This window comes from Urocampus carinirostris, chromosome 11, assembly GCF_059441175.1.
Source record: "Urocampus carinirostris isolate Australia breed hairy pipefish chromosome 11, RoL_Ucar_1.0, whole genome shotgun sequence".
Classification (NCBI taxonomy): domain Eukaryota; kingdom Metazoa; phylum Chordata; class Actinopteri; order Syngnathiformes; family Syngnathidae; genus Urocampus; species Urocampus carinirostris.
The window spans coordinates 16,584,222-16,611,430 of NC_142359.1; the positions used below are offsets into that span (position 1 = coordinate 16,584,222).

The window sequence follows — 27,209 nt, forward strand, 5'->3', positions numbered from 1 at the left end:
TAACTGAGTGAATGGGCTTGACCGGGATTGGCAATCTAAAGCCAATGGGAAACACACAGTCAGCCTGTTTAATTCGGTCTACCAAGCAAAAGCTGTGAAAATATAATGACACATCGTTCCACGAATAAGACAGGTTCATAGGTCACTACAAATTAAGATTTTTGCCTATATCAGCATACGTAGAGAGCTGCACTATTTGCATAGGTGCCCATGTTGTTCATATTGCATAAAACAAAACCTATACCATTTCTGCTAACCTGATGAACTTGACATAGAAATATTTTTTCTTTTTAAACAGGAATTGTTTCCTCAAACTCATAAAAAATACTTAATGTTATACGTCAGTGTAACAAAATGTTAAAACAAGGTACTAAGGTACTGGTAGTAAAAAAAAATTGTTTTGGTGCTACTTTTGTTCCCAGTGTTCCTTTTTGTGGGGTTTCTCCTCCCCTAAAATGTAAAATATCTTTTGTATCATTTGTTCTCATTCATCAAGATATTAATTGGATTCCACACAAAAAATGTGACTAAATTATTTGAGTCTTCCAATGCAATTAAATTTATCACTTAGTTTAATTTGGAACTATTCGCTGACACCTTGAAAATAAAAACTTCCTTTTTTCATTTATTTGAGAGTTCTTCTTGGTGTTTATATTGTCCTTAAACGGGCCTTTTCTTACTTTCAGCATTTACTTGCTACACTAACTAAAAACTGCGGTGACGAGCATAAGGTCACTCTCCAACTCCCTCTTTTCTCTTCTACTTAATGTGTTCCGCAGCCCTAACTGCTTTGCAAAAAGATAAAAGCAGATAGGCACGGTGAAAAAAATATGAGGGCTCTCTGAACTCAGTTGGACATTGTTACCCCTAGGCTGGATGTACATCAAGTGCCCCTCACTTCAGGTGGGTGATGTATACTGCAACGTAGTTGCCGTGGCTAAATTCCCATCGCACTACTATCCAGTATCCACACAGTACTATTGCGTTTTTAGTAGTGGAAAACAAAATTTGTGTTTTTTGCAGCCTCACCGGTGGAGATCGCGTGGGGTTGAGGGGCAGTGGCTTTTTGGGCGGGCTCAGTCTCTGCGGAGATTTGCGATGGTCCGCCGGGAGGGGCGGTCGGGCCCCTTTGATTGCTCGAGTGGACAAAGCAGGCCGCAGGGGCCGCACAATGTTGACGGGTTGATGGCCGCCTGCCGCAGGATCTGGTCGCAGGGGAAGAACCTCTTTGCTGCTGGCAGAGAGCTGCAGAATGGATAAAAACAAACGTCCTGAATTCCATCTTGATTTATTTTCAGATTAAATGAGACAAAATCAAATAAACGCACCCCCTTGGGGCTGTTGGCTTTGCCCATCGGCCCGACAACCTTGAGGTGAAAGGCCGAATTCAGACGGCTGTTCTGGGCTTTCTCCATCTGGATCCTGAGCGTGACAAGACGTTATAGTGGGAGTGTTATGAGTGCTGGCAAATGAGCAACTTGGGAAAAACTGCATTTGCTACTTGTTGCTCTTGTTCTTCTCTCTCTGTGCAAGCCACTTGTGGAAGTAAGAGTTCTTGATCCGGTAGCAGTAGAAGAGCAGCAACACGCTGGGCAGGACCACCAGGAAGGCAAACAAAAGGCCTACTACCAAGCCCACCTGGCCTGAGCACACGAAAGAAAGGTGACCTTCAGCTTCTACTCTTATCAAATAGTGCTTGCTTGTTCGGAAACTCACTATCGTACTGCACGGGGCCGCTGTCCACGCTGCCTCCAAGTCCCGGTTTCTGGCAGAATGGGGGCGCCCAACCCCGATGACAGTGGCAGTTGCCGTTGCTATTGCACACCTACAGAGAGGTCATGTCCAGTCAAGACAGGAAATAAAAAAGAGAACCAGTGTGAATCCATGTGACAATTTTATAGCACATGCACACCAGCAAATTGGGATGAGCTGATAAGGGGCAGACAAACATGCAGCATTGCAGCCACCACTATCAGCAAAAGGCCACCCCACAGCTTTACAGGCTCATAAATCTTGCATGGCGTCTCTTTATCGGTCTCCTTGTTGGCGATTTTTGCACTTCTTACAATTGGGTGCAAGGGGTGGGACTGTCGTATTTGCTTTGGTGTACTCACCCCGTTGCCGTGGCAGCGTGAGATGCAAGATTCTAGCTCGCTAAAGGATGCGTTTTGACATCGGCGGTCCCGGCACACCTGCGAACATCACATAACAGGGTTCCTACAGCTTAAGGCAAGTTAATTTTGAGACTTTTTAATGCCTGTTGAAATTGAATTTAAAACCAAAAAACTCGACAAAACAAAACAACATACAAATAAAAATAATATATATACATACAAACACACACTCATATATGAATATTTTTCTTGCACACAGTACATCGTGCCTCAAACACATTATCTGGCACAGCTTCTGGCCATGGCGAAAAACGTTCGTCGGACAGCCACTTCTCATTTTATATACATTTTCCCATGTTCTAAAGTAAAAGTCTCTGTCTGAAGTTGCTATGTGTATTGTATTTAAATTTAAGACATGAGTCTGCTCTGAAAGCCCCGACTGAAACCACATCATTGTTTTGATAGTTCCGTTATTGTGGTCACGGCATGTTGCTACAACAATAATCGGTTGATTTTTAAAAAAGAATATTAAATATATTACTTACTCTTTTTAGTTCAAATAAATATAAATCTTACTAATGTGTTCACATTATTAAGACTTTGGAAAATTGTATGTAACACATTTTAATGCCAAATGAGGCCCAATATTTAGAATAATATGTGCCTTTTAAGACTTTAAGGCTCTGCGGTAACCCTGCGTAAGTGTGTTTCCATCAAGTCAGAAAAACAAAGCTCTCCCACCTGAGCAGGGTGTGCAAACAAACCACTTTTTGTTCACAGTTTCCAGAGGTGTTAGACCAAAAAGATCCAACATAAAGAAAGAAGGCAAAAAATCAACACAAACAGAAGAGCAGACAATTGCCAACTGCTAGTTCAAGGTTCGGGGACCGGAGACCTTTTTGATCCAAAGAGCTGTAAGAAAATTATTTTCTTGTTTTTTCGGGGGGGAGAGCCACACCATATAGTTTAAGACCAAATTCAACAAAACCACCAAACCTGCTCTCCAGACCCAAGTTAATTTTTTCAGTGCATTTTATTTCACCATGTGATGTTTGATGACTTGATAACATTGATTAAACAATAATAACGCATTTTCAGACTCGCATAGGCTAAAGCGGGGCAAAACAAAGCCTGCAATTGGTCGAGACAGGTGAATGTGAATCACGCGTTAAGTTAGTCTACAACATGGAGAAAACATGTTTTACTAGTCTGTATCTGTAAACAGGAATTATGGGGCTAAACAGACAGCTAGCAACAAGCAACGTCTATCCACGCAGATGCTTTTTGGGGGATTTTTTATTTTATTCGTCAGCATTACAGCGTGTGTAAATATTTTACACGTTTGGATTTACTCCACTCACGGGTGTAGGAGGACCATGGTTGCGTATTATTATTGAACCTGATGGCTGCAAGACGACTTTGGCTTCATATTTTCCTTGTTTCAGACTGATCTTGATGTTTCTGTGATGAGTCTATTTTTAAATTCAATTCATTTAATGCACAGTAAAGACCCACATTTCTCTGCACAATGAAATTCTTACTTTGCTGTCCACACAGTTGTCAGCGAAGAAGAAAATAGAAACTTAGAAATTGTTGGCACTTTTTAAAACCCAAGACTTGAACCTTCCTAATGATATGTGGAATGACGCATTTGAGTGATTGGTGACACTGTGTCCGTACGTGTCTGAGACACGTATTTGCTTCTTTGCGAGCCGTCGGAAGGTTAAGGGGTTAAGAAGTTTGACTGAACTATCTGACTGTTTGTTGACGTTCTCTCTGTAGCGCCTTACAGTCCGGTGTGGCTTATGTATGAAAAAGATATGACACATTTTTTTGGGGGGGTGCGCCTTATAACCCAGTGTGATTTATAGTCGTAAAACTAGGGTACTTAAGATCGTTGAAGCTCATTTTGCAGTTTAAAAAAAATGTCAAAAATGACAAAATACTACAAATAAAAAGTTTACGGGTGTATTTCCCTTCAGCGCATTGGGCCCATACAAAAGAAAGGGTACGGTGCTGTGTGTGTGGACAAAAACAAAACAAAAGCAAAACATCCTGTCACTAAATGGGGTGTGACTACATTAGAGTACATTTTTTTACTCAAAGCATGCTAAGTGTTTGTTAAATGAGCAGTGCTTCACCTTGCCCTCGCCACACTTGGTGCCTGTCGTTACCAAGCCCGGGTCAGGTAGGTCACCTTGGCCGTCCTGGGTGCTGTAAACGTAAGTTCCGCGGCACTTAACCTCGATGCCTCCCGTTTTGATAGTGGTATCGATGGACACAGCGTTGGTGCCTTTGGGCTTCTTGGCGGCGCTGTGGCACTGGATCTTGCCGCATTTGGCATCACTGGAATGCAGGTTATTAAAACCCACAAAAATAAATGGTTTAAAAAATAAAAAATCAAAATTACATCACAAAATGCAGTGTATACCTTAAAAGTGATTATTTACCCATCTGAAGTCATACACACACACACACAAAAAATGATCCATCCATCCATTATCTGCACGACTTATCGTCAGTAGGGTCGCGGGGGTGCTGGACTCCATCCCAGCCATCTTTGGGCAGTGGGCTGGGGACACCCTCAACCGGTTGCCCACCAGTCGCAAGGCACACAGAGACAGACAACTCAGTCGCTCATTCACATCGAGGGAAAATTTGAACCCAATCAACCTGACATGCATATTTTTGGAATGAAGGAGGAAACCGGAGTGCCCAGAGTAAACCCACACCAGCAGCGGGAGAACATGCAAACTCGACACAGGAAGGTTTGATCCCATGACCTCAGAACTGTGCCACACACGCGCTAACCACTGCGCTGACGTGCTGCCCTAAAATTGATCCAATTAAACAAAATGTATATAAAGCTTTGTTAAATGTGGAGTAAGTTGTTTGAGGGTGTCCTTAAAAAAGCTGAAAGTTAAATATTTTCTTTACTAATTATGAAATTGCCCAACTGAGTTCAAAGAGCATTTATATTTTATTTTCCACTGTGACTATCTGCTTTCATCTTACAATTAGCAAATCTGTTCGGGGCATAAAAAAATTAGGTAGGAGGAATTGGGAATAGGGGGAGTGCTCAAGAGTGGAGGCCAAAGTTGACAAAAAAAGAGTTTGAGCGACTTCAAGAAATGCACGTACATGCACTTCTATCACGAACGAGCATACTGGGGCTGCAATGATGACACAAGCCGGCAAAAAAAAGCTCAAAATTAGGTAAAGCGCCTTAAAAATTAATCTAACTTTCTCCTGAAATGAATTTAAATGAAAAAAAATAAAGACTATCCTTCACGCAATAATCTTGACTTAATGACAAATATATTAGCTCACTTTACTTAATATTTTCAGCTTTCCAAAAACGCCATTTTCAGACCATTTTTGCGGTACTCAACTCTTGATAATATAATCAATATGTATATGCAAACTAAAGAGGCCAAACCCTCAAAGACGCAAGGTGAGATGAAGGAAAAAGCTCAAAATTACAGGACTATGAAGCCGCAACCAATGCAACGATGACGGCTTATTTGAGGAGATCGCGGTGCGTTTCTGTCTCCTCTAATCAGACGCAGGCTGCGAATGCAATCGTGCCGATTAACAAGTCCTGTGGGGCTGCATAATCGTTGCGGGCGGCGCAGCAATCAACCTCCTTAATCCGGGGCTTCATTAACATAACTAAATTGCTCATTAGTGGCACGCTATAGAAGAAAAGTCGTACAATCCACCCTATAAAAAAGCAACTGCAAATGTGGAAAAACTCTTGGGCCCGCCCGCAAATCATCTTAAGTGCACTCACTCGTCGTCCCAATCAGACCGGACAACAGAAAATAATCTGACAAACGTTGATGCAATTTAGTCCTTGTCCAGGTCCGCTCCATCATTTCACTTTGGCCTGTTCTTAGATTTGGTTGACTCGATGTTGTGCTCACCTTTTTGCGCACTTGACATAGTTTCCACGCTCATCTTTTCCGCAGTTGCCAAAAGCGTTCCCTGCCGCGTTGACGTCTTCAAAGCAGGCATCGTGTGCCGGACGGGCACCTGGAAAACACGGCATGGCCCAAGTCATTTAAATTCTACTTTATCAACAACAAATGACAAAATCCTCCAAATTCATTTTGTCAATAAGATACAAATTATAACGGTTCAAAATCACTTGAAATCACTATTCTGGGGGGGAAAAAAACCCATAAACTTGCACTTGATTTTATACAGGATATAATAAAAAAACATAAATCTGTAAATTTCAGAGTGGTAAGCAGCATCTTGTGTCATGAGATCTCTCTCGACCGATAACCAGCACCAATCACTTCCCCTTCTCTGTCACTGCACCCTGTTCAACCTGTCTGTTCTTGTTTACCACCAGCTGTTCTGAATTCCCTGCCAATCAAGCTCTGTATTTAAAGCAGGGCCTTACAGCCTACCTTTGTCAGATCGTCTGCAAAGCCTGCACCCGGATTCTGTTTGTTTGCGCTTTTGACTCTGAACCTGGACCTGTTTTACCATTCTGCCTTCTCTTTATCCCCCGTCTTCCAAAGTTGTGTTTTACCTACTCGATTTCCTCTTTGTTCCATCTTTTAAGTTTTCCTTAAAGGTAGTCCCAAATCTCCACTTCAAGATTTCTCTTCACTCCAAGACCCTCTCTCTCGTTTCCCTCATGCCTAAATAAACTTTCTTAACATGACACATTTGTAGTCGTCGTCTGTCTGATCCGTGAGATCTTATAAAGGGATTTGGTCATAGAATCAGGATGCAAGTTATCAACTAATAAAATTGTTAACAAAATCGAAGACACAAGATTAAAAAAACAATAAAAGCCTGATGGTGCCACAAGTTGGAGTTGAAACATTATTTGAAACCATGGATGTCAAACTCAATTTGGCTCTGGGGCCAGATCCAGACTTCCTGTTCTCGGTAAAATAATGTAAACTCCAAACATTGAGCCTATATTTTAAGGACTATGCTTGATCAATCAGCCAACATTAGTAGCCTACCCCATCATACCATTATACAGGGGACAAGGGATGCTTTCTAAGCACAACGTATTTATTCACAAACAATGGGGAAAACATATTTTTATGCTCGCAATTGAATGTGTTAACTGGTTTAAGAGTTGACTGAATGCAAATTTACACTTGAACCAACCCACCAAGCCATACAAATTCTAGTTTGTATTTTTGCCTTAATTGTCGGACTGGTTTGAAATAAATAAAAAAAGAAATACATGATAAGTTTTAGCCGCACAGAACGTCAGCTCTTTTCCACATTTACGCCCCCTGGTAGCCGGATGGAACATTTTTTTAACATTCATTTTAAAACTCATAACTTTTGACAGAAATTACCTACAGACTTGCTTTTTTTTCTGACATCCTCGGAAATTTATGGTGGGCCCGATTAAACCAACGGGCCATGTCCGTATGTTTGACCTGCCCAGTCTAAACGCATACGTTTTCCCCTATACTCTATACGTTTATTGATCGTTATAACACATTTTGTACATGCATCCATCCATTATCTGCACCGCTTATCCTCAGTAGGGTCGCGGGGGTGCTGGAGCCCATCCCAGCCATCTTCGGGCAGTGGACAGGGGACACCCTGAACTGGTTGCCAGCCAGTCGCAGGGCACACAGGGACGGACAATTCACTCGCTCAATTAACCAATTAACCTGACATGCATGTTTTTGGAATGTGGGAGGAAACCGGAGTGCCCGGAGGAAATCCATGCAAGCACAGGGAGAACATACAAACCCCGCACAGGAAGGTTGGTAGCTGGATTTGAACCCATGACCTCAGAACTGTGCCGCACACGCGCTAACCACCGCGCCGCTGTGCTGCCCATTTTGTACATGTTTTTTGTTATTGTTTTAGCAAAACCTGTTTTATGTTTGACCGATCTCATCTCGTCTATTTTGTTTCCAATTCAGACACTGCTAGAAGACGACAACATCATCGTAGGTTGCTAAAATTGTTGCGGTACTCTACATTCTCTCTTGCTGTGAATCACTAGGTGCAGCTTGGTTTTAATAAGATTTATTATCACTTAACCCTGTAAGACCCAGATATATAAAAACAAAAAATACATTTATTTTAACCACTTAGTTGGTGTTATAGTAGGCCTTTGGAGATGGAAATAGAATTTTTGCCCCCAAAATTTTTTGGGGTAAAGTTTTATGAAAACGTTATTATGCTTACTTCTATATTATAAATTCAGTCCAAGGTAACAAAGTATTCTTTCTCAGCCAAAGTTTTGCAGATTGTGAACGTTCTCTACCTGTGAGCCAGGCTTCTATAGGAATTTGCCACCCAAATATCTTTGTGAGTCTGAACAATGACACGCAATGAAATATTTGTCAGTTTACAATTCTGGGTCTTACAGGGTTAATAAGGGAATCAATTGGCTGAGGTTGACAGGTATGACTTTGACATATTTTATTTAGAATGCCATTACATGGCCCTATACCACTACCTTATTTTGACAGGTCTCAAGGTGTGTCTGAAAACCAGAGCTCAAATTGAAGTGAAGTGGTTATGAATCCTTACCTAAGCCCCACAGTTGCAAACACTGCTGCTCGTGGGTCAGGCACATGCCGTTGTAGCAGTAGGCTCGTCCAGACTGACAGTCTGACCCATCCAGCAGGTAGACGTTGGTGGGGCAGTAAGCAGATGCGCCCGTGCAGTACTCTGGCAGGTCGCAGGCCCCGGCCGGACCACGGCACATGCTGCCCGCTCGTCTCAACTGAGATTGATTGGGAGAAGAACAAGAACCATCATACTATTTATTCATTTGATCAAAAATATCATTTTGTTGCTTTGCTCAGTCTAAAAGATCAGGGGATGGTGTAATTGTAACCTGTGCAGTCAGTCCTTTGAGACCTTTTGTAATGAAGGGCTTTACAGATAAATGTGACTTGACTTGACTGTCTTTGCCATTTCATAATTTGCTAATTGGAAGGTAAGCCAAGAGCGCATTGGTGTGTGTGTGAGTGTAACAGTTACCTTACAACCTTGGCAACACACTCCATGGGCACACTGAGCCCCTTCCTTCAGTGTGCAATTATTAGCATTGCAGCAGTCATTGGCACATTCCTACAAGCAAAAAAAAGGGCAAACGTCATTCTTTGAGTCCACTGACTCCATTTGTGTCCACCTCACTCCCTTGTCTTTTTGTATTTGTTACCTGTATTCAGTGCATATTCTTGATGTAATAATATATTTTAGCAATAATTATTTAAATTTTCTATCCATTATTTATCATAAAAAAATCTATCAAGAAGTTGTGGCTAGGTACACTACCGTTCAAAATTTTGGGGTCACGCAGACAATTTTGTGTTGTCACACTTATCAAATAAATTGGCCAATGTCGGTGTCCTTTTGCCCATAGGAATCTCTTCCTTATGTTGGCCACTCTCAGAGATTCTTTACAACTCAGCCTTGAAGAGAAGCATTGAGTTGCCTCTTCACTGAAGATGTTGACATTAGTCTTTTTCGGATACTATTTAGCCAAGCTTCTAGTTGAGGACCATTCCTCAAACTACAGACTGTGCACTATATGTAACCTTTTTCTTAGTTGTGCCTCCCACTTCTCTTTCTGCTCTAGTGTTTGTGCTGTTCTCTGAAGGAGTAGTACACACAGTTGCAGGAGATCTTACATTTCATGGAAATTTCTCGCCTTCATCTCTTTTTCTGGCCATTCTGAAAGTTTAATCACACCCACAAATGTGATGCTCCAGGTACTTGACTAGTTCAATGAAAGGTTGACTAGCTTAAGGGAAGGTCAATTTCTAGCTTTTCAAGACGGCTAAACTGGTTTCAGCAGTGCTAACATCTTTGCACAAAGGTTTGCTAATCATCAGTTAGCCTTCATAAGAGATTAGCAAACACTATTAAAACACTGGGGTGCTGGTTGCTGGAAATGGGTATCTATACACCTATGTAGACATTGAATTAAAATGAGACATTTGCAGCTAAAATAATCATTTACCACGTTAACAATGTATGGAGTGAATTTTCTTATTGTTTCATGTAATCTTTAATGAAAAAAGTGGTGTTTTTCCCTCAAAAATAGGGACATGTCTTAGTGACCCCAAACTTTTAAATGGTAGTGTAGGTAGAAAATAAGTCTGTAGATGCTTTGTACTGCCAAGATCAAAAAGATGAAAACCAAGGCAAAACTTGACAAAATTTTGCCAGGGTGCTTCTTCCGGGTATAAAAGTAGAAATGCAGAGGTGCGACATGCAGCTGCTGTCGGTTCACGCTGCAATTGCTGCGCACGTCTACGCGAGCACACATGCAGCATCTCCTGTTGCCATGGTGCCGGTTGTAGAGGCCGCCACTCTGCTCCTCTAAACAAATCCGAGCATTGATACTAGCGCAGGGGGACAAAGGAGGAAGGGTGCGGAGCAATGACGAGGGGGAGGGGGCAATTTTTACACTGCTGTGACAAAAATCAAGATGAGGTGTGTAGAGCGATGAAAACAAAAACAAAATGCACTTGTGTACTATGGCAGCCGGTTAACAGAGATGGAGTAAGTGAACGTAGGTGAAAAAGCTAGATGAAAGTGCTCACATCCGGTTGGCCGCAGTCGCACTCTTCACCGTCCTCCACGAAGCCGTTGCCGCAGCGTTTGCCCCCCACCAGGTCCTTCATGTCGGGAGTGTCGTACAGGCACATGCCACCTCCTTTTTGGAAAAACCCAGCCAAGTCCCGCTTACTGCACTGGCTGAACACCCGAGGGAAGGGATGCCTGGAGGGCAAACGGCCAAAGGTGAGTCCCAGAGAGGCTTGATCCTAGCCAACGCTCCCCTGGGATTCCCCCGGAACTCCCCTGGAACTTACCCGGTAGCGGCGGCCATGACGCAGCCTCCTTGCTCGGCCGCGGCCTCCACGCAGCAGCCATCGTGGTCGTGACTCATGCCCAAGTTGTGGCCAATCTCGTGGGCCATGGTAGCGGCCGCGCCAATGGAGAGCTCCGAGTGGTCCTGGCCCACAAATGTAATCCATCAAAAACTTCTCAGCCAGAAAATATTATCACAAGACTAACACATTGCTTTGCTTTTCGACCCGTACAGGACTGTTGGCTTGCATGAATGTTACTTTTTTTTACATTTTGTTGTGAGATGTTTTGACCCTACTGTTCTTTTGCACATAAAAGGACACTTTCATATAAAATAAAAGATTGTGTTGTAAAAAAATCCCCCAATACATTTTCAAACATTAAACATTCACTCTTTTTTGTCATAAAAAGTATTTATGTTAACATTTTTTACAAAATTACATACTCTTGTTTGAATTGTTGTTAAATGATACTGCAGTAACTGTTTGCCTTTGAGAAGCATATAGATTGTTTTTTTGAGAGCCCTCTTGTGATTAAATATTAATTGTTGCTAAAATTGATTTTAGTGGTAAAGCCAGATGTCACAATTTTAATATATGCTCTATGAAAACAATTATTTTCATTAAAATGTATGTAACCCTAGCTCTCACTGTAGTTTGAATTTAATGCGCCTTATAGTCCCATGCACCTTACAAATGAAAAATATACCACATAAGACTATTTTTGGGAGGTGCGCCTTATAATCTGGCGCGCCTTTATAGTGGCCAAAATGTAATACCCAAAACCCAAAGAAAAAGCACATAACAAAATATATATGACTTAAAAAAAGACTGAGAGCTACTTTGGTTAATATGACCTCGGTTGTATGTGTTTGGGTGTAAAAAATGTGTGTGTGTTCATTTGTATGAACCCTGCTTACTCCTAAAGAGGTTACTTCTAAATGGAAAAAGTATTATCTGTACAGAAATCAATCCAATGCAAGTAGCGGTTGTTCCCCCTTTAATTGTGGGATTTTGTAACAAGGCATTTCCATTGATGGACCAAGCCGTAGGGGGCACATACCACATTGATTCCTCCGGAGTTCTCCAGACTGCACATGCCCTCCAGCGGCGCCATCCCAATGGTTGTCCCCTTGAAGATCATGCCGCTGTGAAAGATGCGTGCATGTTAACATCAGCCAAGTGCTGTTGGTGTCATGCCTTGACAGCGGCTGAGGATCGATCACTGATGCCGGCAGAATAAGGATGCCAAACAAATGACCTCCATGTGCATTCACAAACTAAAGTCTCTATTCAACTTTTTGTTACGTTCCCGTAGCCTCTGGGAAAAAAACTAAATAGCAAATTAGGGCTGCAACTAACGATAATTTTCATATTCAATGAATTGGTCAATTATTTTTCTCTGAATCAATAAATTGGATATTTTAAAGACATTTTTAAATTTTATCCTCTTTATTCAAATATTGGAGTTTTGGACGGATTGGAAAAATAGTGCCCAAAAAAACGAATATTGTATAATATAAAACAATAAATCCTAGTGTACATAAATATATGCGCTACACCTGCAAATATGTAAGATACTCTTTTCCTACCACATTATGAAAAGATCATAAAATATTTATATTTTAGGTGTAGCCAATTTTTTACCCGCAAAAAAATATAAAAAATACTCGCTTTTCAAAATGTTGTCAAAAATTGTGTTTTGGGTTAGATCTTTGAATATGATAAACGTTCCCAATATGAAAATGTTATATAATATGCTTAAGAATCTGCTCCCTGTGAAGAGTTTTCCATGTCATTATTTTTCTTATTATTATAATAAATATTTGAATATAAAATAATTTTATTTTATTTATTTCAATTATTTATTTTCTGATTTTTCTCTGTACTACTATTACCTTGAAAAGTGTTAATTTTTTTTTTATGAAACAGTCAAACACAGCCAAAGTGGAAACTTTCTTGCCATTTTTGTTTGTAAAGATGTAATGTTCAATTTAAAAAAAAGATTTGAAAAATATGCAAAATAACTTTTTAATCAAACCACTCCTGGCATTCTCTGCTGGACTAAAGTGGAACGACATTTAGTGTCACAAAAGAATAGTGTGCACACGTATTTGCATTGATTCCACGTACTTAGTGGCTCATAATCTATCTAATTAGTTGCCATAATTTTAATAATTGATTTGAATCAATGTAATTGATAAATTATTGCAGCCCTTTGGCAAATATTAGTAAGTGAAAACATGCTGTATGCCAACAGGCTAACACTATTGTCTGAGCCATGAAATCATAAAGGTGATACAATTGTTGGAAAGGCTACTAATCTGCCTCTGCTAATCTCACACTCAATCCTCTTTTAGTTTCAGGAGATACCTCTGTGAAACTTTGCAGCTAATGAGGAAAAATTATCTGGCGAACCCGGGGGGGCCACATGCTTGCCTGACCTACCACCTAAGCCCCGCCACCCCCTAATTCTCTTGTGCTTTGTTCTTCAGAATGCTGAGTTGATGAGGATGGAGTCAGGTATCACACTAGTTATTAGTGACCAGTACATCTACTATTCACCTCTGCAGTTTTCTGACTACTTGAATCAGCTAGGAGTCAAAAATACATGATGAGTTTACTAAAAAACTCGAATACACGCACGCACACTCGCACATTCTTAAAAAAAGGAGCAATGATGCCATCTATGATGAATGGTCTTGGATCAGATAACCCTTTCCAACAAATAATAAGAAAAAAGTCGGTAAGACCTGATCTAAAATTCAACTTGATATTTTATGCAATGTGTGCACATTCAGCAAAGGTAGTGGGCTAATTTTGACAAATCATAGAGAAAAAGAAGACATAAAAGCTTCAAACTTTTTATATAAACACAAACATAAAGGAAAACAAAGATGCGCCAAATGAGAAGGTTGCTGAAAGATCTATAGACTATTTTTAGTGAGATAGAAAACACGCATGAATTCAATCTTACAAAATCGGAGTGCTTGAAAAAAGAGATTTGAAGTCTGGCAGTTGATGGACCAAAACGTGCAGCTACCGTTTGATAAACTTATTTCCATTGTTGTATGGCTGGCCAGCATGGCCGAGCCATTAAACGTAACAATGAGGCAAGGACTCACGTCAGCAGCTGGGCGTTGTCGTGCTTCTTGCGAGCCTTCAGCTTCTGCCTCCACTGGAGGAAGGACCAGAGAGTGGCATTGGGCTCCTCGGATACGATACATTGGTCCCGCTCGGTCCAGACTTCCAGCCCGATGAGCGGCACGCGGATGTTCAGGGCTCTGTAGAACTGCGAGACGAGCGTTTGTGTGGTCCCACGTGAGTGACGGAGATCCGTCTTACCTTGTCCACGTAATTGGCAATTTCCATGATCCTCGTCTTGATCTGCTCATAGTCTCGATTCTGCCGTCTGAACTGCGGAGAAGCAAAGTCAGCTGAGAGTCAGCCCGGAGGAAGAAGATGATAATAATGAATATGAGGGTTGTATAGCTTACAAGCGTGTTGTCGGCAACAATATAGAGTTCCATGTACTTGGTGGTTCCCAACGTGTTTCTTTTCAGCTGTAATGCAAGATAGATAATGGTGAGGACCATCTGGCATTCAGACAATGCCCTAATTTCTGCGTTTTCCAGACAAAAAAAAATGGACCAAACAAAGCTCAAAAAGTGAAGGGACTGGCAGGAGCAAAGAAGCAAACAAAATGAGCTCACTTTCACACACCAAAAGAGGATTCTTAATGAGATGGCGGGGATACGGACAGCCAGGAGAATTAGGCAGATAAAAAATGTGGAGCGCTAAGAGGGCCCTGCTTAATGATGTGAGACCTTTCAAGAGATGAATGACCGAAATGACTCACCCTCAAATTTGCCGGCGGTCTGAGGAGGTCAGAGAAGTGCTGGGACCAAGTGGGGTGGTGTGTATGGCCGCAGTCTCCGCCTTTCACCTGAAGGTGATCAGCGGGCACCAAGGAGTGGCGCTGAGTTTGATCCGCGCTTGTTATGGGCTCCAGGTAGTAGCTTTCCTTCCCGTTCAGAGATATTAAGCCCCTTTGGCAAATGACAACCCACTCACTTTACTTCAAATGCACGACAGATGACGCGCCGCTAGTGCTTTCGTTGTTTTGCTTACGACTGCTGCTTCCAACACCTATTGAGCCTGCAGCTTACCGTATTATTTGAAACTCAATTCTAGTTGGCCACTGACCATGCATGCTTTGATTCATTTTGTACTTTTTTTTGCACGAAACATTACACGAGGCTTGATCAAATATTCAGAGTAAACACCAATAAGTGGCCACAAAAATGTCACTTTCTGTGTTTTGACCTTCACAAAAGAAAATTTTATTTCCAAAACCTTTAGTTACTGCTTGTATCTGAGGGCAAATATCAACTTACATCATGAAAGTCCGGTAGCTTAATGCTGATTAAAAAAAAAAGCATGAGTAGTGTGCAATCGACACATGTTTTCATTTAACCTGTGTTCAGAACACTCTTCTAGACTAAATACAGTGGTACCTCTTTATACGAACTCCTCTAAACATGAGAATTTTGGTATATAAGTTTTATTTAACAAAAATCTTGCTCGCTATAAGGAAAATCTAGTTCACAAGCAGTCCCAGAGGCTACAACTACAGACCGCTCGTGACCACTCACTGCGCGTGATTGCTTACTGCCAGCGTCAGCATGTCCAGTCCGAGCAAGCAAACTACAACAGGCAAAAAAATAAATAAATGAAAATTATGCTGTGAACAGTTTCAGTAACTTTAATTTTAAGTGTAAAGTAAGTGCTTTCGTATCATCAACAGTCCCTCCATCTAATATCCATCAATTCCGCCAAATAATCCCCATATTAATGGTTGTGAATCCTTATTAGATTATAATAAACCCTGAAGGGGGATAGGCGCCACCAGGCTGTACTTGCCCAAGACACACCACAGGAAATGGTGCCCCTACTACCCTAGTGGTTAAGGGATCCAACCCACCAACCAAACCAAACCTTACAAACAATGCAACACCTACTCACAGCAAGGCATTTTGTTTTATAATATCATCTTATTTATTTTATTACTGTATTTTTTTTTATTTAATTACTATTTGACTGTGTTTTTAGAGATCAGGAAGATGTGTTTTACAGCTATCTAGGGTTCGCTTGAATGCTTTAGAGAGGAAGGGAGTGGGAAGGAGTGGGGAGTAGTTATTAATTATTTCATATCAGGAAAATTTGCTCAATACACGAGCAATTTGAGTTACGAGCATGATCCTGGAACAAATTTAGTTTGTAAGAAGAGGTATCACTATATTTTAATTCAGTTTTTAACTTGTCCATAATGCAGCAAAAAAGGGTGAGCAGAACTAATGAAAGGACTTTCCATTGAAACAACGCACTGGCCTATTTTGGATGAAAAAATTGGTCTGTGATGCGACTTTGTTTCAATGTCAGCATGGTATCAAAGGCAACTTGGAGTTGAACTACTGGAACAAGGAGGGGGCTGCCCCAAAGATATTTTGGAATTTAATGTGAAAATTAGCTAAGTAAAACCAGGATAATTGAGTAATCAGCCTGATGAATGAAGTAATAATTGAAATCAATCGTTTTTCCACCTCATCTGTACCAGGGTGTGCACCAGATGGCAAGGAGCTGGTTTGTGGTGAGGAGCTTGATGTCACCTGACAAAATAAAACAAGAGTGTTTGCTTTCTGTACAAACCTGACACCTGAGCACGTGCTGATGGCCACCCAGGAGTTAGGATGTCCTCTTACATCGCCGTGATAGAAACAGTGAGCCTAGCCAAGACATAGACTTAGTTATCATTTTTACTAGGATATAAGGGGAGTGTACTGGATCATTTTCACAAGACTACTAGGGACGGCACATGAAAAGGCATTAGCTCTTAGTCGCCGTACCAGGTATCTTATGAGTAGAGAGAATGTTGTTTAACTGTTTCTAAGTTCAAGCATTGTAAGTGACAAACGTTTTGAATACGAGCGGCCATGTGTTTAAATATACCTTTCAGAACGACCAAATTACTTCCCACAATGCTTTTCTTGTCATTCAGTTGAAAATCTCATGCGCTGCGTAAAGTCTTTGTGAGTCGGTTGTACTATGAACGTAATTAATGTCTGACAATATTCTTGCGGCCCGGCCCAACGATACCCAAAATTCAGTACCGCGACTAAAAATAGTGTGGTGATGATGAGACCTTTTCATCTGTTTCCCTAGTGGTGTAGTGGATAAGATCCAAAACACGATGTCACGCTCTGGGTTCAATTCCTATTTCATCTAATGTCATGCAATTGTGATCAGGGATATATTCCAACTGATCAATTATTGCACAAATATGACCCTTTTTTGAGCAACACTATCCCTTACAGTACTTTAATTCCAAGTATCTTATAGTCAGGTGTGCCTTATATATGAAAAAATATTACCAAAAACATTTTGTGAGGGGAGCGTCTTATTTCCCGGTACGCCTTATAGTGCGGAAAATGCGGTGAATTTTTGGAGGTTACATTACACACTGGAGATGACAACATTTATCAGTATACTGTGTTTGAATGTATAATTTATTTTGGGAGTTAATTTGACATTCAGGGGCAGCACGGCGGCGCAGTGGTTAGCGCGTGTGCGACACAGTTCTAAGGTCTTGGGAACCTCCTGTGTGGGTTCAAATCCAGTTACCGGACTTACTGTGCGGAGTTTGTATGTTCTCCCCGTGCTTGCGTGGGTTTCCTCCCACATTCCAAAGACATGCATTTCAGGTGGATTGGCCGGTCCAAATTGTCCCTAGGTGTGAATGAGCGAGCGAGTTGTCTGTCCGTGTGTGCCCTGCGATTGGCTGGCAACCAGTTCAGGGTGTCCCCTGCCCACTGCCCGACGATTGCTGGGATGGGCTCCAGCACCACCGCGACCCTACTGAGGATAAGCGGTGAAGCTAATGAGATGAGTTTGACATTCAGCACACAATGTGAGCTGTATTGCAAGCGATTGGCTAAAAGTATCAGAAAATGACCTTGCTTCAAAATCTCCTCAGTCAATTGTAAAAATCTGACTTCATTAGAAAGAGGCCACTCGAACATAGAAGCAAAGCAGCCACATTGGTCTTATTAGTGGCTGCTGATCTTAAAAGGAGACTTAATAGCCGGCAGGTTGAAATTATGCCGGCAGGTAGTTTTTTTTTCTTAAGCAACCCACATTGTCAGTTCATCGGAGCGAGAAATGAGCTCTTTCATTCCAGCTATAGTGAACATACAAATTAATAGTCGGCGAGGGAGGAGAGATGAACAGGCGCCCTGTACTCCCACTCAACCTGCCGCAATTAACAACTGGCAGAGTATGAGCCCAATATGGTGGGTGTAGGCAGGCGTGGCGTCCAAATTGCATGTCCAGTTCCCTTTAATAATAATTAAATGGTTAAGGTTTTAGGAGGACAAGAGGAGAAATTGAAGGTTGAGTTAAAAGAAATAAGCAGTTGCATTTTCTTTACTTAAACCTTCAGCTATAAGCTAAAGTGTCAGTCAAAGACAGTTGTGTGGATTTAGAGTAGAGGCTCCGAGAAGCAGCAGCATGACTGACATCACAGCAAAGGGCTGACATTATTTATACCAGAGGTACGCAATCTAAGGCCCATAGGCTTTATATGGCCAGTCAGGCTTTTTATTCCGGCATGACAAACAAAAACAGTAATACTATAAGAACAATATGCAACTATATAATGGCAAACGTTTTTTAAAATCGCAATTCATGCAAAAACAACACACTTCTGAGCTGTCCCCATTGCATTTTGAGTTTTTCAGGGCATATTATCAAATCTAATTCCCAAAAAGTAAGATGATATGCATTACTTTGTGTTTCAAAACTAAATTGCTGAATTGGTCTATTTATGAAAAAATATAAAAGAAATACAACATGTATATATCGATGTATGTATACAGAGACCCCTCGCAATTCCACGCTTCGGTTATCGCTGGTTCCCTCCATCGCGGATTTTTAACTGAATTGTTCTTATTATCATTGATATCAATCCATGAACTAACGTGTAATCAGACAGCGTGGAACAGAATTGGGTGGGCAATCTGTGTTGGGTGGGTGTGACTCTTTGTGGGCGATTGTGAAAGGCTACTGTATACTGTCAAACAAGAGACGGGCGCTCAAGTCAATGTCTCCAAATCAAAACAGGCTAGGGAGCATAGCGACAGCTAGCTTTTGACGGCTCATTACGTTGAAAATAAATTCATAAATTAAAGCGAGCTCTAAGGTCAGAAGAACGCAAAGAAATGCTGATCACTGGAGGCTGCTGCATGGATTGTTATTGCATCCGGGAATTGGGAAAGCAAGCAATAGCCTGACTGCATGTCTGGCCTACTGTACGGCTAAGCAAACACCAACCAGCCAGCCGCTCGGCCCCGTACCCACACAGGCGGAATAGCCTCAACGTCCATGACAGTTTAGCGAGAGTCAAGGTGTTCCAATTTCCGCTTGGGGTTCGGGGTGATAAAGCTCGGACAACACACTGACAGACAGGAAGTGCGTGTTGAAGTAAGTGGATGCTCTTCGCTCGTACCTGAAGATACGCATGCTTTTGACAAAAGTCCTCCAATTTGATTTTAATTTTGTAAAATGACAATAGAAACATTCATTCAGCTGCAAACATGTGTTGTGTATTATTATTTGTTGATCTAGAGTTGTTAATTGGTTCCAGTCATATAACTCAGTAATGACGTCATCTTGAGGTCAGTTTGCCCCCTGGGGGCGTTAATATAGGTGCGACGCTACTTCACGGATTTTCACTTTTTACGTGTAGTTTTGTCCCCATTGATCGTGAAAACCGAGGCATCTCTGTACACACACACAAACACACACACACACACACACACACACACACATATACTGGACTGTCTCAGAAAATTAGAATATTGTGATAAAGTTCTTTATTTTCTGTAATGCAATTAAAAAAACAAAAATGTCATACATTCTGGATTCATTACACATCAACTGAACTATTTCAAGCCTTTTATTATTTTAATATTGCTGAATTTGGCTTACAGCTTAAGAAAACTCAAAAATCCTATCTCAAAATATAAGAATATCATGAAAAAGTATACAAGTAGGCTATTCAACTAATCACCTGAATCATCTAATTAACTCGAAACACCTTGCGAGGGTTTCCTGAGCCTTTAAAACACTCAGCTTGGTTCAGTAAACTAAATCACAAGTATGGGGAAGACTGCTGATCTGTCTGCTGTCCAGAGGACCATCATTGATACTCTCCATCAGGAGGGTAAGACACAAAAAGAAATTTCTCAAAGAGCAGGCTGTTCACAGAGTGCAGTTTCAAAGCATATCCACAAAAAGTCTGTTGGAAGGGAAAAATGTGGCCGGAAACGCTGCACAACCAAGAGAGATGACCGCAGCCTCTACAAAATTGTGAAGAAGAGCCGCTTCCAGAATTTGGGGGAGCTTCAAAGACAGTGGGCTGAAGCTGGAGTCCAGGTATCAAAAGCCACAGTTCACAGACGTGTCCGGGAAATGGGCTACAATAGCCGTATTCCCATGGTCAAGCCACTTCTGAACTCAAGACAACGGAAGAAGCGTCTGACTTGGGCTATGGAGAAGAAGCACTGGACAGTTGCCGAGTGGTCCAAAGTCCTCTTTTCAGACGAAAGCAAGTTTTGCATTTCATTTGGAAGTCAAGGCGCCAGAGTCTGGAGAAAGGCTGGAGAGGAGCAAAATCCAAGTTGCTTGAAATCCAGTGTGAAGTTCCCACAGTCAGCAATGGTTTGGGGAGCCATGTCAGCTGCTGGTGTTGGTCCACTGTGTTTCATCAAGTCCAGAGTAAATGCAACTGTGTACCAAGAGATTTTAGAGCACTACATGCTTCCATCTGCTGAAAAGCTCTATGGAGATGAGGATTTCATTTTCCAGCATGATCTGGCACCTGCCCACAGTGCCAAAACCACCAGTAACTGGTGCACTGACCATGCTATCACTGTCCTTGATTGGCCTGCTAATTCCCCTGACCTGAACCCCATTGAGAATTTGTGGGGTATAGTTAAGAAGAAGATGAAAGACACCAGACCTACAAATGCAAATGAGCTGAAGGCCGCTATCGAAGCATCCTAGGCATCAATAACACCTCAGCAATGCCACAGGCTGATTGCCTCCACGCCACGCCGGATTGATGCAGTAATCCGTGCAAAAGGATTCTGAGTGCATCAATGGACATTTTCAAATGATTGATTTAGTTTTGCTGTTATAAAATTATTTTTTTACTTGGTCTGAGAAAGTATTCTAATATTTTGAGATAGGATTTTTGAGTTTTTTTCAGCTGTAAGCCAAAATCAGCAATATTCAAATAATAAAAGGCTTGAAATAGTTCAGTTGATGTGTAATGAATCCAGAATGTATGACATTTTTGTTTTTTTAATTGCATTACAGAAAATAAAGAACTTTATCACAATATTCTAATTTTCTGAGACAGTCCAGTATATATATATATATATATATATATATATATATATATATATATATATATATATATATATATATACACAGATACATATATATACACATATATATACACACACACACACATATATATATATATATATATATATATATATATTCATAAATGTATATGAAGAAAATGGGATAGAAGTACATAATATATTTTCCTCTTATATTGCCATGATATCGTTTTCGAGATTCTGTATAGGTATATTTGTCAAAAGCCACTCCAAGGTTGCCGACAAGGCTGTTTTAAAATAGTGAAACTTGGAGAATACAAGCGATGTAATTCAGCCCATTTGGGATAAGTATGGAATAACACCATAAATCCCCAGAGCCAAAGGTTCACCAATATAGATGGAAACTCTGTAAATCTGCAATGAGGGCCGATCATTTTCATAGCGTTACTAGGAGTGGATTTTGTTCGCCATCTGACCAGAAAAAAACGGATTGACTTTGGCGTGCTTGCCCTAACCCCAGCTTACTATGGACCACTGTAATTGACATATTGACAATTTTCCTCTGAACAATACTGTGCATTTTGGTTGGTTCAGCAAGAAGAAGGAATACGTTTGATGTCAGTTTTTATTGACATGACTTACGGTGGAATTGCGACTGGTCACAGTCACTGGCTCCCCGCGTTCTGTGTAGTAAGTCTCGCTGAAGTTGCGACCCAAAAGTTCACTGCAAGCAAATGAATAGAAAATAGTCAATGTCAAGACTCAAGTTTAACTTTTGAGTCCAAGCCACATTGGTCTTATCAGTGGCTGCTGATCTTAAAAGGGGATTTAAATACTCCATGCAAATGTCAGAATGCTCCTTTTGACAGACGATTTTCTTTTTCTTTTACCATCAGACGCGCTCACACAGCTGAATTACGAAAGCAAATAGACTGAAGCAAGTGACTGAGCCTCCTCCTCCACCAAAGTACATATCTGTAATTGCCAGGAAAAACCCACACACCTATCCGAAATACAGAAGCGATCGCGCCTTTCATTACAATTGGAAATAAAATGGGTCGAAAGAGTCAAATCAAGCACGATCGTAATCCAAACAATCATGCATTTTCTTCCCATGGATTGGCCTCTGGTTCCCAAAAACCTATCAAAGGCTTGCTTTCCAGTGAATGTAATGACATGCAGTCGGATTGGAGGCTTTTGTGGAAGACATCTGCAAACACACACATCGCATCTGCTCTCTGCTCTCGCTCACACTTATGGAGCAATTATGTACTGCACACAAATGAACACACTATTGTTGCAAGTAAAGTGAACATTAACACCACAATTGCTTGTTGATGATTACCACATGACAATATCAAACAAAGGGGATGACGAAATGACGCCAAAGCTGTTTTAATGTGTTTTCTCTCTCTAATTGTATTCAAGGGATGGGCAATATGAAGATATTAGATCAGACTTTAACGCGATTGTGAACTTCAAAAAAATCATTGGATCATCTATCTGTCACGGAATGGCGTGGTGGCGTGGAAGGTGACCGGACCAGAACGGAGGCAGGAGGCATGAAGGGAGAACTCAAATGCGTTGACGATCCATAGGTTTTATTTAATAAAATAAAAGTCGCCCAATACTCCGAGGCAAAACAGAACAATACAGAGTTCCTCCGGCACGAACTCAACAGGACAAGGCATAACAGACTAAAACAGGACAAGGCATAACAGACCGGGATTGTGAATCATGAGTAATGAACCAGCACCCGCCAAACCCAAAATCCAGCCTTAAAAAGCAGAACAGCAATCAGCTGATCTGCTTCAGCTTGAGTTTGGGGCGTGGCATACTGGTCGTCATGGCGACCGTGACAGAGCCCCCCTCTTAAGGGACAGCTCCCGAGGTCCCAAAAAAGAAAAAATTACTACCTCGCGCCCCGGAATGTTGACGATCGCGATTGGGGCAACCCTGCTCCCTCCTCCGAACACGCAGGAACGGGGAGAGGCAGGCGCCATCTGCGTCGGGCGGATCGGAATCGGCGCTCGGCAGGGGGGGTCTGGTGGCCAACTGGACAGGGGATGACAGACAGGCAGAACCGACGAGAACAGAACAGATAAACAGGACAGGCAAAATCAGGACAGATAAACAGGACAGGCAAAATCAGGACAGATAAACAGGACAGGCCTCTACAGAAGAGTCGCACTCAGGACAGGCCTCTACAGAAGAGTCGCACTCAGGTCAGGCCGATGCAGAAGAGTCGCACTCAGGTCAGGCCGATGCAGAAGAGTCGCACTCAGGTCAGGCCGATGCAGAAGAGTCGCACTCAGGTCAGGCCGATGCAGAAGAGTCGCACTCAGGTCAGGCCGATGCAGAAGAGTCGCACTCAGGTCAGGCCGATGCAGAAGAGTCGCACTCAGGTCAGGCCGATGCAGAAGAGTCGCACTCAGGACAGGCCGATGCAGAAGAGTCGCACTCAGGTCAGGCCGATGCAGAAGAGTCGCACTCAGGGGGATCAGATTCAGAAGAGTCAGACTCAGGGGGGATCAGATTCAGAAGAGTCAGACTCAGGGGGGATCAGATTCAGAAGAGTCAGACTCAGGGGGGATCAGATTCAGAAGAGTCAGACTCAGGGGGGAACAGATTCAGAAGAGTCAGACTCAGGGGGGAACAGATTCAGAAGAGTCAGACTCAGGGGGGAACAGATTCAGAAGAGTCAGACTCAGGGGGGAACAGATTCAGAAGAGTCAGACTCAGGGGGGAACAGATTCAGAACAGACAAGACAGGACAGGAAAGACTGAACAAAATCAGTACAGGGAGAGTCAAGGCAGGCATGGGAGTCGAACAGGCAGGCATGGGAGTCGAACAGGCAGGCATGGGAGTCGAACAGGCAGGCTTGGGAGTCGAACAGGCAGGCTTGGGAGTCGGAGTCGGGCTGGCACGCAGGGGAGACGGAATAGCAGGCAATCGGCACGGGAGTCGGGCAGGCAGGCATGAGAGTCGAACAGGCAGGCTTGGGAGTCGAACAGGCAGGCTTGGGAGTCGAACAGGCAGGCTTGGGAGTCGAACAGGCAGGCTTGGGAGTCGAACAGGCAGGCTTGGGAGTCGAACAGGCAGGCTTGGGAGTCGGAGTCGGCCCGACGGGCAGCGGAGTCGGATTCGGACATGCACGCAGGGGAGAGGGAATAGCAGGCAATCGGCACGGGAGTCGGGCAGGCAGGCGTCAATTCTTCGTGGGACCCCATTCGAGGCACAGCAAGGGCCACGACGGGCGGGGCCGTGGTTCGAACGGGCAGGGAAGGCCAACTCAGTAGGCGCCTGCCGAACTGCGCTCTCCAGCTCTCCCCAAGTCGCGCTGGGATCGTTCGCTGAGTTCTATTTGTTGGCTGGTTCATTCTGTCACGGAATGGCGTGGTGGCGTGGAAGGTGACCGGACCAGAACGGAGGCAGGAGGCATGAAGGGAGAACTCAAATGCGTTGACGATCCATAGGTTTTATTTAATAAAATAAAAGTCGCCCAATACTCCGAGGCAAAACAGAACAATACAGAGTTCCTCCGGCACGAACTCAACAGGACAAGGCATAACAGACTAAAACAGGACAAGGCATAACAGACCGGGATTGTGAATCATGAGTAATGAACCAGCACCCGCCAAACCCAAAATCCAGCCTTAAAAAGCAGAACAGCAATCAGCTGATCTGCTTCAGCTTGAGTTTGGGGCGTGGCATACTGGTCGTCATGGCGACCGTGACACTATCTGATTTATTTTATCTTTAGGTCCAGTGTATTCAGTTTTGCTTCCAAAAATCTGAATAATTCATCATACAGTTGGCATTCGGGCTCTGGTGTGCTTTTGATTTTGTTTAATCATCAATTTGAATATAGCTGTGTGAGCAATGGCCTCATATGACAACTGTTTACTGTGGTTTTTGTTAAACTCCATGCACATTTGATGAAATTTTCTTAGTTGCACCATTCAAATAAAAATCTGTTAGATGGCATAGTGTCATGATCCAGTCTGCCATTGTTCATCACCACACCTGCTGCCCATTATCCACACCTATCGCTTATCAGGGACTTGGTAAAAACAGACGACACTGACAAGCTTAGTTGTTGCGCTTCGAGCCGTACCTTCATGCCCAAGTTCTCACTCCTTACCGTCTATGCCATACCCCAAAAGACTGCCTAAATTTCACCAGCCGTGAGTTGACCCTATCTGTGTTTTCTCTTTTGAACATTTTACTCGCTGCGCGGAGCACTTTTCATTTTACCCCCCCCCCTATTCTCCAAATAAAACTGTCAATGCTACTTGTGTGTCCGTATTTCAGTTCAACCGCCAAATCTAACAGAACGATGTGACCACGCCATGGACCCAGAAGACACACGATCAGTTATGACAAGCGGGGACAGCGATATTGCGAGACATGAGCAATCCCTTCTGTTTGCCCATCAGGGTCTGTCGACAATAACCCATACAGTGGAGCGCTGATAAAGCTTCTGAGTAAAGCACTTCCCAGGAGTGGCCCCAAACCCCGACAGCCAGTCCCATCCCATGCGTGTGATCCTGAAGCCTTTGATGGGGGACTTGACAAGTGTCGCGGCTTCCTGCCTATTCCCCTCTGATCGGGAGAAAAGTAATTAATTATTTGGATTGTTGCACGGAGTGAACAAGATTGGGTTCTGGCGCACACAAATTTCTGGCTTGAAGATCTCTCCCACCAAGAATTTCTCGCCCGGTTTGGCCGCGTCTTTGACCATCCCAAACACACAAGCCACGCTGGGAAAAGATTACTCTCAATTAGCCAAGTGAACGGTTCCGTGGCGGATATCGCCATATATTTCCAATTTCTGGCAGTGGTTTCTTCAATGCGTGTTTTGCCGAGGGCTTAATGATTTCGTGCGCGACGCGCTCATAATTGGAACGAGACTAAGAAATTTAGACGAGCTCATGAAGCCGGCCATTTGCCTTGACAATTACCAGCGCAAGCGAATGCGCAAACGTCAGCCCAGCCCCCCTCCCTCCTGTAGTCATTCCGAAATAAGACAGTTCTCACCATCCCTGTATTGACTACAGTGGTCTTGACAGCATCACAGTACGAAACAAGTATTCCCTCTCGCTCATTGATGCTGCCTTGGCCCCCTTACAGAAGGCTATGATATTCACAAAACTTGACCTCCAGAATGCCTACCATCTGGTTGAGTGGAAGACTGCCTTCAAAACCTTTATTGACCGTTTGGAGTACCGGGTGATGTTGTTCGGTCTCACTAATGCCCCAGCAATATTCCTGGTGCTTATACAAAAATTATGTATATACTAATATTATTATTATGGCAGCACAATGGATGACTGGTTGGCACATCTGCCTCACAGTTGGAAGCTCCCGGGTTAAATTTCATCTACTGGCCTTCCTGTGTTCTCCCTATACCTAAGTGGGTTTTCTCAGGGCACTATGGTTTCCTTCCATTTTCTAAAACCATGCATGGCATGTTGATTGTCTTAGAATTTATATGAGTTTGAATGGATGTATGTATGAGTGCCCTGTGATTGGCTGGCAATCAGTCCAGCATGTCCCCTGCCCACTGCCTGATGTCAGCTAGGGTGGGCTCCAGTGAGTGTTTTTATACCTTGCCCAATAAATGGTTTATCGAAAACTAGTTGAGTGGATGGACATTTTGAAAATTATCTTCAAAACATTGACTTGAGTGAACTGCTACTCAAATCCCTGTCCCTGCATTCCGCATAATTAAAGCTCATCAGCTATTTTTTTTTTGTTAGAGCCAGTCATCATCATCATCATCGACATTATCGCAACT

The 27,209-nt window shown here is 42.6% G+C and overlaps 1 protein-coding gene across 1 annotated transcript in view; it reads right to left on the bottom strand.

Annotated features, from left to right (window-relative positions):
* The window catches only part of adam19a (ADAM metallopeptidase domain 19a), a 59,709-nt gene that overhangs the window by 3,892 nt on the left and 28,608 nt on the right, over positions 1–27,209 (bottom strand). The window contains exons 4-21 of the mRNA XM_088346799.1: positions 22,051–22,132; positions 16,652–16,728; positions 14,802–14,991; positions 14,440–14,505; positions 14,288–14,359; positions 14,068–14,234; positions 12,006–12,090; positions 10,946–11,088; positions 10,676–10,853; positions 9,105–9,194; positions 8,649–8,844; positions 6,041–6,149; positions 4,256–4,460; positions 2,115–2,192; positions 1,717–1,825; positions 1,502–1,643; positions 1,329–1,422; positions 1,030–1,245 (exon numbers count right to left, since the gene is read on the bottom strand). Coding sequence (XP_088202925.1) covers positions 1,030–1,245; positions 1,329–1,422; positions 1,502–1,643; positions 1,717–1,825; positions 2,115–2,192; positions 4,256–4,460; positions 6,041–6,149; positions 8,649–8,844; positions 9,105–9,194; positions 10,676–10,853; positions 10,946–11,088; positions 12,006–12,090; positions 14,068–14,234; positions 14,288–14,359; positions 14,440–14,505; positions 14,802–14,991; positions 16,652–16,728; positions 22,051–22,132 — 2,299 coding nt within the window. The remainder of the gene's footprint in view (positions 1–1,029; positions 1,246–1,328; positions 1,423–1,501; positions 1,644–1,716; positions 1,826–2,114; positions 2,193–4,255; positions 4,461–6,040; positions 6,150–8,648; positions 8,845–9,104; positions 9,195–10,675; positions 10,854–10,945; positions 11,089–12,005; positions 12,091–14,067; positions 14,235–14,287; positions 14,360–14,439; positions 14,506–14,801; positions 14,992–16,651; positions 16,729–22,050; positions 22,133–27,209) is intronic.